Source organism: Juglans regia, chromosome 2 (genome assembly GCF_001411555.2).
Source record: "Juglans regia cultivar Chandler chromosome 2, Walnut 2.0, whole genome shotgun sequence".
Lineage (NCBI taxonomy): Eukaryota > Viridiplantae > Streptophyta > Magnoliopsida > Fagales > Juglandaceae > Juglans > Juglans regia.
The window spans coordinates 2,885,100-2,899,669 of record NC_049902.1 but is presented as its reverse complement, the minus strand read 5'-3'; the positions used below and the strand labels follow the sequence as shown (position 1 = coordinate 2,899,669).

Below are 14,570 nucleotides of genomic sequence, written 5' to 3'. Positions count from 1 at the left end.
TCAAATAACGGTGGATCTGTTTATCGATTTTGAGGGTTCAAAATGGACATTGGCTCAACATTACAAATGATTAAAAGAAAGGCCCAGCACCGAAAGCAAAAGAAAATGAGCCCAACACTAATAGCAATGACAGAAAAGAGTAACAGTTATCATGGATTGATAAGTGAATAAAAAACTTTTATTTATTATCTCCAAACATCACATATTATATATATATATTTTTTTTCTCTTACTAAATTAATAATATAATATATGAATGATGAGTAGAAGAATTCAATAAATTAAAAAAAAAATAAAACAAAAAAATAAAAAAAATGTGATAAATGATAGGGCTGTACACAAATCGGTCGGACCGACCGTCGCCGACTCAGACCGATCGCCGAATTCAGGAACCGGCAGAGAACCGATCGGCCGGCGATAGGAAATTAAGGAAATCGTTGTCGGTCTGTTTGGTCTGCGGTTCAATCTCGATTTAAACCGACGAACTGGCCGACGTCTTATATATATATTTTTTAAAATATATTTCTTATATAAAACGACGCCGTTTCACTTAAATAAGTGAAACGGCATCGTTTTTTCCTTGGAATTTAAAAAAAAAAAACATATGGAACGGCGCCGTTTGGCTTAAAAGCCAAACGGCGTCATTTCAAAATGGATTTAATTGCCCCTCACCCCTCTTCTTCTTCTTCCCTGCGTCTTCTTCATTCCTTCATTTCACTTGCAACTCTCTTCTACTCTCTCATGGTAAATAGCGGCACATCCCTCCTCCGTGACAGAGACGTCGACGGCAGATCGAGGAACCGAACCACTCCGCGCCGAGACCGATAATATCAATTTTCTCTCCCCCAATTGATCGGTTTCGGCCGGTTTTTTCATTTTATGGCAGACATCGGTTCGGCGTCGGTTTGGCACCGAAAGTACACCGAACCCATCGGTTTTCAATCCTAATAAATGATATGTGAAAACGACAACTAGCAAAACTCAAAAAGAAAAGCAAAACAATTCAAGTAGTAGAATCTTGATTGGTCCAATTTAATGGCTCACTCCCACGGTCGACCGATTTTGTTTTCCATCGCCCAAATCAACTTGAAAGTAACAAGCAAACGTTATTTAAAAAAATAAAAATAAAAATAAAAATAAGAGCATTATTATTGAATTAATTAAAAGTTAAATTCAATGAGTATTTAGTTATTAAAAAATAAAATATACTCACATTAGTTTAGTCAAATTCTAAATATTTAGAATTTGATTATAGTGACTTTTAAAAATTTTTTCAAATTTAAAGGTTACTGTACATACATCAAATACATATTTTATTAATTATTTCTCTTTTCCTTTATTTCTATTACATATTTTATCACAATTAATATATTAATTTGACTTAGTGATATATTAATTTAATAAAGACATGATTATTAATTAACATATACTAAGTAGAATAGTAAAATATGATAAAATTAAATAAGTTAATAATTAAAAAAATTAAATATTTTGAAAATTATTAGTTATTCATTACTATATAATGAATAAATGTATAATTTAATGTAAATATTAAATGTGAATAACTAAAATAAAATTTATCTTATATTATTTTATTATTATATAATGAAAAAATAACTATTTCAATGTAGAGATTTATATGAATAGAATAATTAAAAGTTAAATTTTTTTTACATTTCTCAAAATTGTTATTTATCTTTGACTAATTCAAAGAGAGTGATCTAACAAGCAAACGGCCGATACTTATAACAGGCAAAACGGCGCGTTTGGTTTTCACCAATCGTCTGCGCTCTCTCTCTCTCTCCACTGTCCAGTCTCTCCGGCTGTCTTGAGAGAATGAGGCCCCAGATCGTGCTGTTTGGAGATTCGATAACGCAACAGTCGTTTAGATCAGGTGGATGGGGAGCTGCTCTTGCTGACACTTACTCTCGCAAGGTTCCACTTTTACTCGTTCTTTTTTTTTTTCTTTTTTTTTTTTCCTTCTTATTTTTTCTCTCCTGGGAAAGATTGGTTGGAATTGTAGTTAAACTGTAACTTTTTTCGACTTTTTTTTCTAATATGTTCAGGCTGATATAATAAATCGTGGGTATGGTGGATACAATACCAGATGGGCTTTGTTCTTGCTGCATCATCTTTTCCCTTTGGTAAGCTTTCCTTCTTTTCGAGGTTTTTGATTGTGTAGCTTCGAAATGATTCTTTTTTGCGTTATAGAGACTTGACAGTTGGTTTTGAAAATGTATTTTCCTCTGTATATTTCCGAGAGGAAATCCATGTATTTATAGCCTTGTATTGTATACAATCTGTTACAACAACTTTATCAGGATTACAATGCATTAGTTTGAATTTCAACCTTTCTATCTTGTTTTGGTTTTGCTCTATCTTCGGGATCCTTCTTCTTATCTTTATATTGAAGGTGTTTGACTTGGTGTTGATCTTTATCTTGAGGTGGATCTGATTCTGATCCGTTACACCCCTCAATTGCAACGGCAATTCTTGGATGTTGAGAGTTTCTCGGATTGTACAGAACCTGATGCTGGGTAGAGCCTTGTTGAATGTGTCAGCAAGTTGGTCTTTGCTGGAGACGAATTTGACAGTTCGTCGTCAGTGTGCAACCTGTTCCCGAACAAATTGTAGATCAAGTTCAATGTGCTCTGTCCGTGCATGATAGATTGGATTGGCATTGAGGTAGGTTTTACACTGATGTTGTCGCACCATAGTATGGGGATGCTGAGTTCTTAAAGTAATGACTTGAGCCATATGAGCTTTACTGTTGCGTTTGCAATTGCTCAGTATTTGGCCTCTGTGCTAGATTGGACAACTTTAGGTTGTTTTCTGGACCTATACGATACTAGGTTTGATCCAAGGAACACATGGTAGCCACTATTGTTCGGTGATCATTGGTGTAGCCGGCCCAGTCAGCATTTGAGAAAGCACTGAGGTTGGTGGAGTTGTAGCGAAGGAGAAGACCATGATGCATTGTCTGCCGAAGATAGCAAAGGATCTACTTCACTACACTCTAGTGTTCTTGCATGTATTGGCATACCTTGCCAACAACGAAGGATACGTTGGGCCGAGGAAAAGATAGGTACTGGAGGGAGCCTACCACGCTTCTGTAAAGAGTTGGGCCACTAAAAGGATCACCCTTGAATTGCGATAGGTTGGCCGTGGTTGACATGGGGAAAGAGACTGGTTTTGATCGATCCATTTTCATCTTTGCTGAGCTAAGAATAATCCTTTTGTTTCATATTGGGCTTCAACGCCCAAAAAATAATGTATGGGCCCTAGGTCTTTTAAGGTGAACTCGGACTGAAGTGTAATAATAATATTTTGGAGAGATGTGGATTTGGGCCCAGTAATTAAGATATCATCAACATAAATTAAGAGAAAAATAATATCACATCCAAATCTGAAAATTAATGAGGTGTCGGCTTTTGAACTAGGGAAACCCATTTTTGCAATAATTTGTTGTTGAAATGAGAGAACTAGGCCCGTGGGGCTTGCTTAAGCCTGTATAGAGATTTACGGAGATGGCAAATATAATTTGGGCAAGATGGTTGGGAATACCCAGGAGGTTGAGTCATGTAGACATCTTCATGGAGGTGGCCATGTAAAAAGCCATTTTTTACGTCAAGTTGAAGAATAGGTTAGTTGGATGAAATTGCAAGAGATAACACAGTCCGGATGGTAGTGGGCTTGATAGCTGGGCTTAATGTGTCATCATTGTCAAGTCTGGGTATTTGACAGAACCCTTTGGCAACAAGTTGGGCCTTGTAACGTTCAATGGACCAATTGGCCCATTTCTTGATCCGGAAGATCCACTTGCATCCAACTAAAGGGCTCATGTTCCATTGTTGAGAAGGGCCTGAAACTCCTCATTCATTGCTTTTCTCCAGAGGGGATTTTTTACTACAGTAGAGAAGCATGTGGTCTCAACCTGCGAATCATCAACCAATGTTAGTAGAGCCTTGTTTGGGGCCAGTGGACCATGTCATTGGGAAGGCTTTTGGGCCGGCAAACATTATTCTTAGCCCATGTTTGCATTGGGTGCTGGTTTGCAAAAGGTAACATTGGGTTGTGATTCGTATTAGAGGGAGCAGTGGGTGAGGGAGAAGGAAACACTATGGGAGCCGAGAAATTGCGTAATGTTGAAGATGATTCTGGTAGTCAAATGGATGGGGGTAAGGGAGTTATGGATACGTGAGGATCTGAGGAAGAGACAAATGATGATGTGAAAGGGAATATGTCTACATTTCGGGAGAAGTAGACATGCCTAGTGGATGGGTTTAAGCATCGATAGCTTTTTGTGTGAGGTGCTTTAACCCAAAAAAACGTAGAGATGAGAACGATAGTCCAGCTTGTGGAAGTTATAAGGGTGAAGACACAACCAACATACACACCCGAAGGTTTTGAGAAAGTTATAGTTAGGCAACTGTTTGTATAAAAGCTCAAGAGGTGATTATTTTGAGAGACAGGGGAAGGGAGTCTATTTATAAGGTAGACAGAAAGGCTTCACCCCAATATTGTTGTGGGACAGATGCAGAGGAAAGAAGGGTGAGTCCGGTTTCCACGATGTGATAGTGACAACACTCAATCGAATCATTATGTTCATGGGTGTGGGGCAAGAAAGGCAATGATGGATGCTAGTGGTGGTGAAGTGGGTGTGTAGATGCCGGAATTTGCTACCCCAGTCTAATTGAATAAACTTGATTTTGCAGCTAAAAAATCGTTCCACGTGTTTGAAATGTAAGAAAGGTACGAGCAACATCTGATTTTGAATTAAGTGGAAAAAACCATAGAACTTTTGAGAAATTATCCACTATGCTTAAATAGGAGGTGTGGATTTGGGGAGAGATGGTGCATGTAAATCAGATGGTGTATTTCAACTGTGAAGTTTTTAGTCTTAGTGAATGGCAGTCCAAATGGTTTCTTTAACAGCTCTCGAATTCCAAGACAAGGAGACTCTTTGTCTCCACTCCTATTTGTCATCGTTATGGAGGTGCTTAGCATAATGATTTTAGCCTTGGTGAACAGTGGCTTCATTGATGGATTCTCGATTGGTAATCCTACAAGGGGCTCTCTTAACATTTCTCACTTGTTGTTTACAGATGATACACTGATTCTTTGTGAGGTAGAACAAAACTAAATTCAAGCATTGAGGGCATTATTACTTTGTTTTGAAGTGGCATCAGGTTGAAAGTGAATTTTGATAAATCAGAATTGGTGCAAGTGGGTAATGTTCATAACATCCGGCAATTGGCTAATACCCTTGGATATAAGGTTTCCTCTCTTCCCATGAATTACCTTGGTCTTCCCTTGGGGGCAACCTCAAGGGCTATATCGATTTGGGATACGGTGATTGAGAAGATTGGATGCAGATTGGCAGGTTGGAAGAGATTATATCTGTTGAAAGATGGTAGGATCACTTTAATCAAAAGTACTCTTTCTAATTTACCAACGTATTTTTTTTTTTATCTATATATCCAATTCCAGCAAGTGTGGCACACTGCATCAAGAAACTTTATTGTGATTTCCTTTGGAGTGGCTTAGGAGATGAATTTAAGTTTCATCTAGTCAAGTGGGATAAGGTATGCTCCCCACTCTCTTCTGGTGGGTTGGGTATTAGAAATCTGTGGTGTGGAGATAGCGCCCTAAATGACTCATTTCCTTTAGTTTTTAGGATTGCATATGAGAAAGATGCATCGGTGACTAGATGTATGGAGTTCTCTGGGGACCTAGTCCAATGGAACGTGAATTTCACTAGGGCGGCCCAAAATTGGGAAGTTGGCAGTATTGAGGAGTTCTTTGGTCTTCTATACTCCATGATACTGAGAACACAAGGAGTTGACATGATGTGGTGGATACCCACTGACAAAGGTACATTCTCGGTCCGTTCTTTCTATAAGTCTCTCACACAACCACAAAATAATCAATTTCCATGGAGAAAGATTTGGCGAAATAAGGTGCCTCCCAAAGTGCCCTTTTTTGTCTAGGCAACAACATTGGGTAAGATTTTGACGATGGATAACATACGAAACGCATGGTGATCATAGTAGATTGGTGTTGTATGTGTAGGAAAAGTGATGAAACTGTGGATCATCTGTTGTTGCACTGTGAGGTTGCTAGAAAGTTATGGAATGAAGTGTTCAGCAAGTTAGAGCTAGCTTGGGTTATGCCTGCCACAGTGATTGAGCTTTTGGCCAGTTGGACAAGTTTACGAGGTCTTCCACAAATCTCAACCATGTGGAAAATGGTTCCGATTTGTATCTTGTGGTGCCTAATGAAGAAGAGAAATGACCGGACGTTTGAAGACAATGAGCGTTCATTAGAAGATTTTTCCTTGATTTTCATGAATTTCTTGTTTCCATTTTTTCTTCCTAAATAGGTGTTACCTTTTGTATACCATCTTGTGTACTTGGACAATGCCTATTCATATCAATATAATCGTTTACTTATATAAAAAAAATTATTTCCATTCGTAGATTCATGGCAACTCTAAGGGACTTGAAGCTTAAGTCCCGTTTGGATGTTGAGCTGAATTGAGATAAGTTGAATTATTTATAAATAGTAGTTAGTTGAGATGGTAGAGTGAGTTTTGTGGGACCCGCCTAAAATGAATTTAAATGTGTTTGGATGTTAAGATGAGTTTAGATATATTTATAGGAAGTTGAAAAAGGTTGTGGGTCCCGCTTGTAAAGAGGTGTTGAGTTAAAAAAGGTTGTGGGTCCCACGTGTAAAGAAGTTTTGAGTTGAGATGAATTTACTAATTTGAGAGTTGGGTATTTGGATATTAGACTCAGCTTAAAATTAGATTGAACTGAGTTGATCTCAACTCATTCCAAGTTCCAAACGGAGCCTTAGACATGGACAAAGGAAAAGGAAGTTTGCGGCTTTTGCCAAGTTGGCATGCATGACAGATAGAAAAATGCTTATTTTTTATGACTGGTAAATTGTTTTTTAGAGATGAAAGCTTGAACCACACGGAGAGCAGGGTGTCTTAGCTAGCATGCCATTATGCAACCGAATTTCTTTCACCCAAATAGGAAGTGGGAGATGAAGACACAGAGGACCAGAGCATGCAAAGGATAAAGATCGTTTTTACTCTTTTCGCGGAGGAGTGTAGCACCCGGGGATGGATCCTTGGCACAGAAAAAGAGGGGTGACTCTCAAAATAAACATTGTTATCTTTTGTAAACTGATTTACTGATTAGAGATTCTTTTTTATTTCAGGATCATGAAGGATATTATTGAGAAAGAAGGATTTAGATGGAGAGTATAAGTGGGAGGAACCGGTGTGGTGAATGGTCAAACCTTGCCCATTGCCTACTCGAAGTTGATCAGGACCAGTGTATTCTTCAGCATCGATGTTTAGATTGTCAATCTCAGAGGTGATATAAGTTGTTGCACCAGTGTCAGGGTACCAATTTGGATTAGGAGATGCTTAGGGTGTAGCAACATAGGCCTGAGGTGGAGTGATTCTTTGAAAAGTTTGATTAAACCTGTGCCAACAAGCAGCAGCGACATGGCCAATTTTTGCACATAATTGACATTGAGGGCGAGGAATGGAACCATTAGAGGCTTGCCGAGTGTGTTGGAAGTCATTTCGACTACGCCCTTTCCCTTTGAAATGATTGCCAAAGGTATGAGTACAACGACCAAAGTTGGAGGACTGATGATGATTGGATGGAGTGGTATGGTTGGAGGAAGAAGAATTTGTAGCTAGGTTGCAGAGTGGATTTCACTTTGTTGTTCAAGACGAAGTTCATGTGTAAGAAGGTGGCCATAGAGGACTTCAAGGGACATAGGATCAACCCTTGTGGCAATAGAGGTAACAAGGGAATCATAGGCAGATGGCAAGCCAGCTAGAAGGTAGGATGACTAATGGCACAGAGGATATTGGCCAACTGTTTTACTTAGGTAAAATAGTCAGCAATAGAAAGAGGTCCTTTCTTTAAGGTGGAGAGTTGGAATCGGGTGCTCATAATGCAAGCATAGGAGGTTGATGAAAAGAGTTTTTCCAGATTTTGCCTTACTTCTCACTAGGTTGTGAGACCAACCACTTGAGTGAGAACGTCTTTAAAGAGGGAGGAGGGGATAGTGCTAAGAATAAGCTGGTCTTGCTGAGTCCAATGGGCATGAGCAGAATTAGGGACACGAATTGTGGAAAGGAGGAAGAGGGAGGACCAGGAGTTGAGCCATCAAGGTAACCAAATAGGTTTTGACCCCGTAGATAGGGAACAAGCTGTGCATGCCAGAGAAGGTAATTGTCAGTGGTTAATTTCACGGTGAGAAGGTGCGGAAGAGGTGAGTGGTGAGGTCCATGGGACAGAGTCAGGGGAATCAACAGAAGAGGAATTTGTGGTGGCCATGGAAAAGGAGACATTAATGGTCTGTGTTGGCTCTTGATACCATATAGAGACTTAACAAATGGTTTTGAAAATGTATTTTCCTCTGTATATTTCCGAGAGGAAGTCCATGTATTTATAGCCTTGTATTGTATACAATCTGTTACAACAACTTTATCAGGACTACAATGCATTAGTTTGAATTTTAAACTTTCTATCTTGTTTTGGTTTTGCTCCATCTTCGGGTTACTTATCTTTATCTTGAATGTATTTGACTTGGTGTTGATCTTTATCTTGAGGTAGATCTGATTCTGATCTGTTATGTGTTATAATTATAATCACTGCTTTGGAAATTTAAATAGGTTTGATTGAATATCGGCATATACTAATTCTTCCATCCATTTGGGATGATTCTGGATATGGGTGTTTGTTTGTTCTGAGATTGCAGCTGATTAGGAGATCTTCACCATCAATAACTTGCTTAGAGAAAATTATTCCTAGTGAACTGGTGTATCATATGAAAAGTTCATTAAAAAAATTGTATGTTGTCATTATACTGTTAATTCCATGCTGTTTGTTCATATAGCTTCCTCTGCAGGTCTCTACAAAACCTCCTGTTGCCGCAACAGTTTTCTTTGGGGCTAATGATGCAGCTCTTTTGGGGAGATCGAGCGAACGACAACGTGTTCCCATTGAAGAGTACAAGGAGAATCTCAGAAAAATTGTTCGTCATTTGAAGGTTCACATATGATTCCTCTAATACTTTAAGAACCCATTTAGTATCTTGATTCCACTTTGTAAACTTAATTGTCTACTAGATGTTAAGTTTGTGGTTCAACTTCTGATCTGTAATTAATGTGGTCTTATCTGCCCGTTTATTGTACCAGATCACCCAATGATAAGATTTACTCAAGCATTAAAGAAAATTAACTAGCAAAACTGGTTACAAGTGTATAAATTGACCTAAAGGAAGAAACAGAAACAGAATTTCTCCCTTTTTTTATAAGTAATAAATTCATTAAAAATCATTTAAAGATGTATTTTTACCTTGCAAAAACTATATTGATAAATATTCAGTTGGGCGTAAGCTAGTTATATTTATTGTATCGTGTAACACCTTGTGGTTCAACTCAAGGATGTATGAGTTGTTCCTGCACGTGCTCTTTTAGGAACGCATTGGAGGATTTCTGCTTATACAGTACCCCTTTAACCCTTGCTTATAGTGGAGTCTTTAGCAGCTCCTGGAGGCATAATGACAGATGGCGAGGTGTCTGGATTTTCCTTCTCCATAAATCAATGCTAATCTATAATGCTTATGATTATTTATAGCAATGGCATAGAACAACAGGATGTCTCTAGGGTTAATTGGTTGCAAACTTTAGGGCAACAATTGTGGTTTAATGTTGGTAGTGATTATTCAAGGGTTTAACGATAGCTAAGGTTGGGGGTCTAAGGCCGGCCAGAACATGTTGGAGAATATGTTGGTTTGAAGATTGCTTACAGTGTTCAAAGAGCTATTGTTAGAGAGTTGAACTAAGTGAGAAAGAGACAAAATTCAGGGGCTGTTTTGGGTGCAGCGGGAAAAACCAGAGAAAAATGCTTTGTTTCTTGAGCAGTTTGTGAGCTTTTCATTTGAATAACAATTTAGGGCTTTTGTAATATGGATTTGGAAGGAGGATGAGATCTGCATTTTGGCTGGCGTTGGATTGGAAGTGCTAAACGTGAGCCCTAAACCTAGAAATATTTTGCTGCTCGTGTCGTCTATCGTTTTAGCTTCTGAGCTCTTTGTCCCATATGCGAGACTTTAGGAAGTGCACGTCTTCTGTATCCACCTAATTTTGTTTCACATGGTTCCATAAATGTAGCAACTAGTGTTTAAACATGGCCCCGTTTCTTGGACTTAATTGAGATCAACTTAGTTCAGTCTAATTTTAAACTAAGTCTAACATCCAAACACTCAACTCTCAAATCACTAAACTCATCTCAACTTAAAAGCTCTTTACACGTGGGACCCACAACCTTTTTTAACTCAACACCTCTTTACACACGGGACCCACAACCTTTTTCAACTTTCCATAAATACATCTGAACTCATCTTAACATCCAAACACATCTAAACTCATCTTAGGTCGGCCCCACAAAACTCATTCCACCATCTCAACTCACTACTATTCATAAAGAACTCAACTCAGCTCAACATCCAAACATGGCCTAAATCCATTCAAAGGCTTGAATTGTAAGAACTTTTGTTTTTCATTTTCTAGTGGATTTTCGTGACAGTTCTGTTTCTGAATAATGACCTTATCTTAAAGGATAGATTCGCAACTAGAAATGCCGTGCCAAACAATCAAAAGCGCCAGTACATTGCATATTGTTTGCTTTTTGCTTCACCTTAATGTTGATTATTGCTGCTCACCCACCATACTTTTCCTGGTACGAGGCTAGTCTGGTAGATGTGGTCAATTATTAAATCTTCTCCTCATTGTCTTTAGGGATTTGGTTACAGGAATGCTCCCCCACTGTGCTAATTGTGCTGATCACTCCACCACCAGTTGATGAGGCTGGGCGTAAAGAATATGCTCAGTATGTAACCTTTTCAAATGAAGTTCAATACGCTTTTTTTCTTGTTTTATTGAATTGGACCTATGGGTTACACAAGGAATAGGGAGTTGATTCCTAGAGAAGGTGGGGGAATTGATCCTAGATCCCTGATAGAACTGTTTGGGACGTTATATTTCTAATTTTCAGGACTTTATAGCTCTTTTCCCCTTTGTTGGCCGAGTGACAGGAAGCATACATGAACTGGCATATACCATGTTGAGCTTTTGCTACCTTACTACCTAGTTCTTGCCATTGCTATCTCTAGCAATGCCAGTATGATTGCTCCATCAATCTCTGCTAGCTCCACTATTGTTATGTTACGTGCACTGCAATTACTGATACCATCGGATCTTCCATAACGACCCCACCGCCGATATTGCCACCACTGTTTTCATTTCTCCCAAATCAATTCTATTCAAAATCATAGAATATAAATCAATGCTGTTGTCACCACTAGCTGACTAGGAGAATTTTAGAATACATAGATGATCGAATTTTTATTGATAAAAATATTGGCTGGTTGATAGTTTATGTGGGGTAAGCTTGTAAATGGATTCAGCAGATCTGTATATGGAGAGAAAGCTGATGAACTGCCTGAAAGGACAAACGAAGTGACAAGGCTATATGCCGAGCAGTGCATTGAGCTGGCAAAGGAAATGGGTCTCTGCTCTGTTGATCTATGGTCAAAAATGCAGGAAATAGAGGGTTGGCAGAAGAAATTCCTAAGGTTTGTTTTAAATTGGAGCCTTCAAGAAACTTATCTGTTTGGCAGAAGAAATTCATTTAATTTTATACTAGAATTTCACAACTAAGGTACTTGTAAAAAAAAAAAAAATTTCACAACTAAGGTGAGAAGTTCCTTATTGATTTATGGCTATTTTAGACTGGCATGATAATATGATTGAGGGTTCAGACTTTCTGCCATGATTTTATACTACCAAAAACAGTTCGGAAATGGGAGGCCTAAATCACATTTGGGGCATACTTCAAAATAACTAGTCAATGGTAAACTGGAGCTTCTTGAAATAATATAAAGAGCAATGACTTCTCCATCCCAAGTAACATGAGATCCCATTCAGTACCTATACTTTCTCATATGGGGTATCGCAAGGGAGGTGTAAACTCTAGTTAATGTTATCTTTTCTGTGGATGTGTCATATTTGAGCCGTTTAGGGATATCCTGATTTTGGATACTGTAATTTTGGGTAATGAAAAGAGATGATAATTCTGTGAATAGTAGTGAATGATTTGAGTTAAGATGTTTTATTGGATTTTGGGAAAAGAGAGAAAAAGTTGAATAAAAATATTATAAAGTTAAAAAATTGCTTCAATATAATTTTTTAATATTCGTTTTGTTTTGAAATTTAAAAATTTTGTATTGTTTATTGTGTTTTGATTGGAAGTTTTGGAAAGTTGTAATGATTAGATGAAAAAGTTGAAGATTTGAAATTGAAACGTGTTTTGTGTTTTGAGTGATGTTTGGAAAGTGAGAAGTTTTGAGATGAGATGAGATGTTCTCAAACTCATCTCAATCCCCAAACATGACCTAATCATAGAAGCCCTTTTGAAAACCCTGTTGAAGAGTTCATCACATTCAAAGTTACAATAAAGATTTGTTCTTAACTTCGCTTTTTAAACTTCACAGTGATGGGTTGCATCTGACACCAGAAGGCAATGCAGTAGTACACCAAGAGGTTGTGAGAGTTTTCAATGAAGCATGGCTTTCTGCTGCAGAAATGCCATATGACTTTCCTCACCACTCGGAAATCGATGGAAAGAATCCTGAGAAAGCGTTCCAGCAACAATGCTTATGATCTTGTTGCCTCCGACACCTATATTTGTTTTTGTTATACTCCGTTCAAAGTTGGATTCTTCCTCCCCCCAAATCCAAAAAACAGGTACGGGGTTTCACTCCTTTTGGTGATTGATTCATGGAGAATTATTTGTTATTTTTGCAATTGGTCATCGTGAATGAGCGGCCGTACCGTGACTATTAATGTATACATGTTCATATGGCTTGATGCGTTCTAGTTTCTATGGAAATTAAAACTAGAATGTAAATTTAGCTGAACATTTCTTTCTTTTGAAGCTTTTTTATGATAGAATTTGGCCGTTGACCACTGGCAACTTGATACCCCAAATACCGTTTTGAGAAATTTGGTGTGTGTTAGTTCACTCGTGCCTGCAAGACACACAAATCACTTTCTTTTTATATCTTACTTCAAGTTCAAGGTGAGACAATTGAGAGTTTTTCTCATTGCAATTAAGGGCAGTTGCTGCACATTTAAGGGCGACTAAATGCATAGCGTTATCATAACCTCTTTTTAAATGGTGGTGGTAAATTATGTAATCGGACATGCTTCTGTTGGGATCAGTTTTGTTTCATTTTCCACCACCAAAACCGCCATTACTTGTTATCTTAATGACAAGTTAAATTTAACCCACACAAACACAGAGATTGTTTAAGTTTGAGTTATAATTTAGTTTCAGTTACTCGGGGCAAATTCTTGCTTTTTAAGTGTGTAAATATTTTTACATATTTTCATATTTAAGTTGGATACTTGTGCCTATCTCTCTCCTAATCTAGATTCTAAAGTTTGATCAAGGATTTTAGAGAATTGTCAAGAGACCAGATGGCATAAGGTCTGGTCTCCAAATGAGAGAACTAGGTTGGAATCCCCCACCCCTATATATATATATATATATATATATATATATATATATGAGAAATGATACTTGCAGTTGTGAGTGTGCAAGTGTCGTGCAGTCGTTTTGAAAAAAATAAATAAATATGGGATCTACAAATGAAAAGAAATTAATTTTTTAATAGTGGATCCTACTCTTTTTCAAAACAACTGCACGATTTTTACACATTTCATGACTGTATGTAGCATTACTCTATATATATATATATAAAACAAAAAACTCTAGAAGATCCAAATCCTATAACATTGCATATGGGGTTTGTATGTGAATGTGTATGCATGTGGTTGAATGGTTGAAGGCTTCAAGTACCAAAAGCCTGCATATAAATGGCTATAGACTGTTTTCTATTTTTCAGCAACATATTGGTTATAAGAACAATATTGAGTAATGTTAGATACGTAAAAGTCTTGAGTAATTTTTTTGAAAAATAGTGAGATTTATTATTAAAAAAATATATTTTATTTCATGTATGTCTTAAATTTTTTCACTTTTCTTTAAAGGACTGCGTAATTTGCATGTTTCAAAACTGTACAAATAATTTCCTCCCCTGTTTTTTTTCTCTCTCCTCCAAATACCCAAACAAAATTATCTACATGGATTCCATCGGCTCAATTTTTTAAAAAAGAGAAGAAGACGGTACATTGTGGAATCTATTGGGAGCCTCGCAAGGAATGTTAAGATGAAAAAAGCATCTTACCTTGGAATTAAAAATAAACTCTATATCTAAATCCCAAATCAAGGTATTTGGGGAAGCCCTGTTCATTTCATCGACCATATTTCTCAAACAAGTTAAACTGCATCTGGGTTCCAAATCCTCAGTAAATTGCAAATTAATGTCTCATTTATATTAAATAAAAACAAGGTCAAAATAATCATAAATATTTTCAACAATTTTAACACATCTTGCAAGGGGAGTTTCCT

General features: G+C 37.4%; 1 protein-coding gene across 2 annotated transcripts; it reads left to right on the top strand.

Annotated features, from left to right (window-relative positions):
• The first annotated feature begins 1,763 nt into the window (after positions 1–1,763).
• On the top strand, positions 1,764–13,039 carry LOC108991482 (GDSL esterase/lipase At5g62930). 2 transcript variants are annotated; one of them, XM_018965739.2, is made up of 6 exons: positions 1,764–1,935; positions 2,067–2,144; positions 8,941–9,081; positions 10,849–10,925; positions 11,506–11,670; positions 12,589–13,039. In XM_018965739.2, the coding sequence occupies exons 1-6, from the start codon at positions 1,837–1,839 to the stop codon at positions 12,755–12,757; spliced, it is 729 nt and encodes a 242-aa protein (XP_018821284.1). In that variant the 5' UTR covers positions 1,764–1,836; the 3' UTR covers positions 12,758–13,039. The 2 variants fall into 2 exon arrangements, with proteins under 2 accessions (XP_018821284.1, XP_018821283.1); XM_018965738.2 differs by having other exon boundaries at positions 8,929–9,081; positions 12,589–12,821.
• Positions 13,040–14,570: the final 1,531 nt, after the last annotated feature.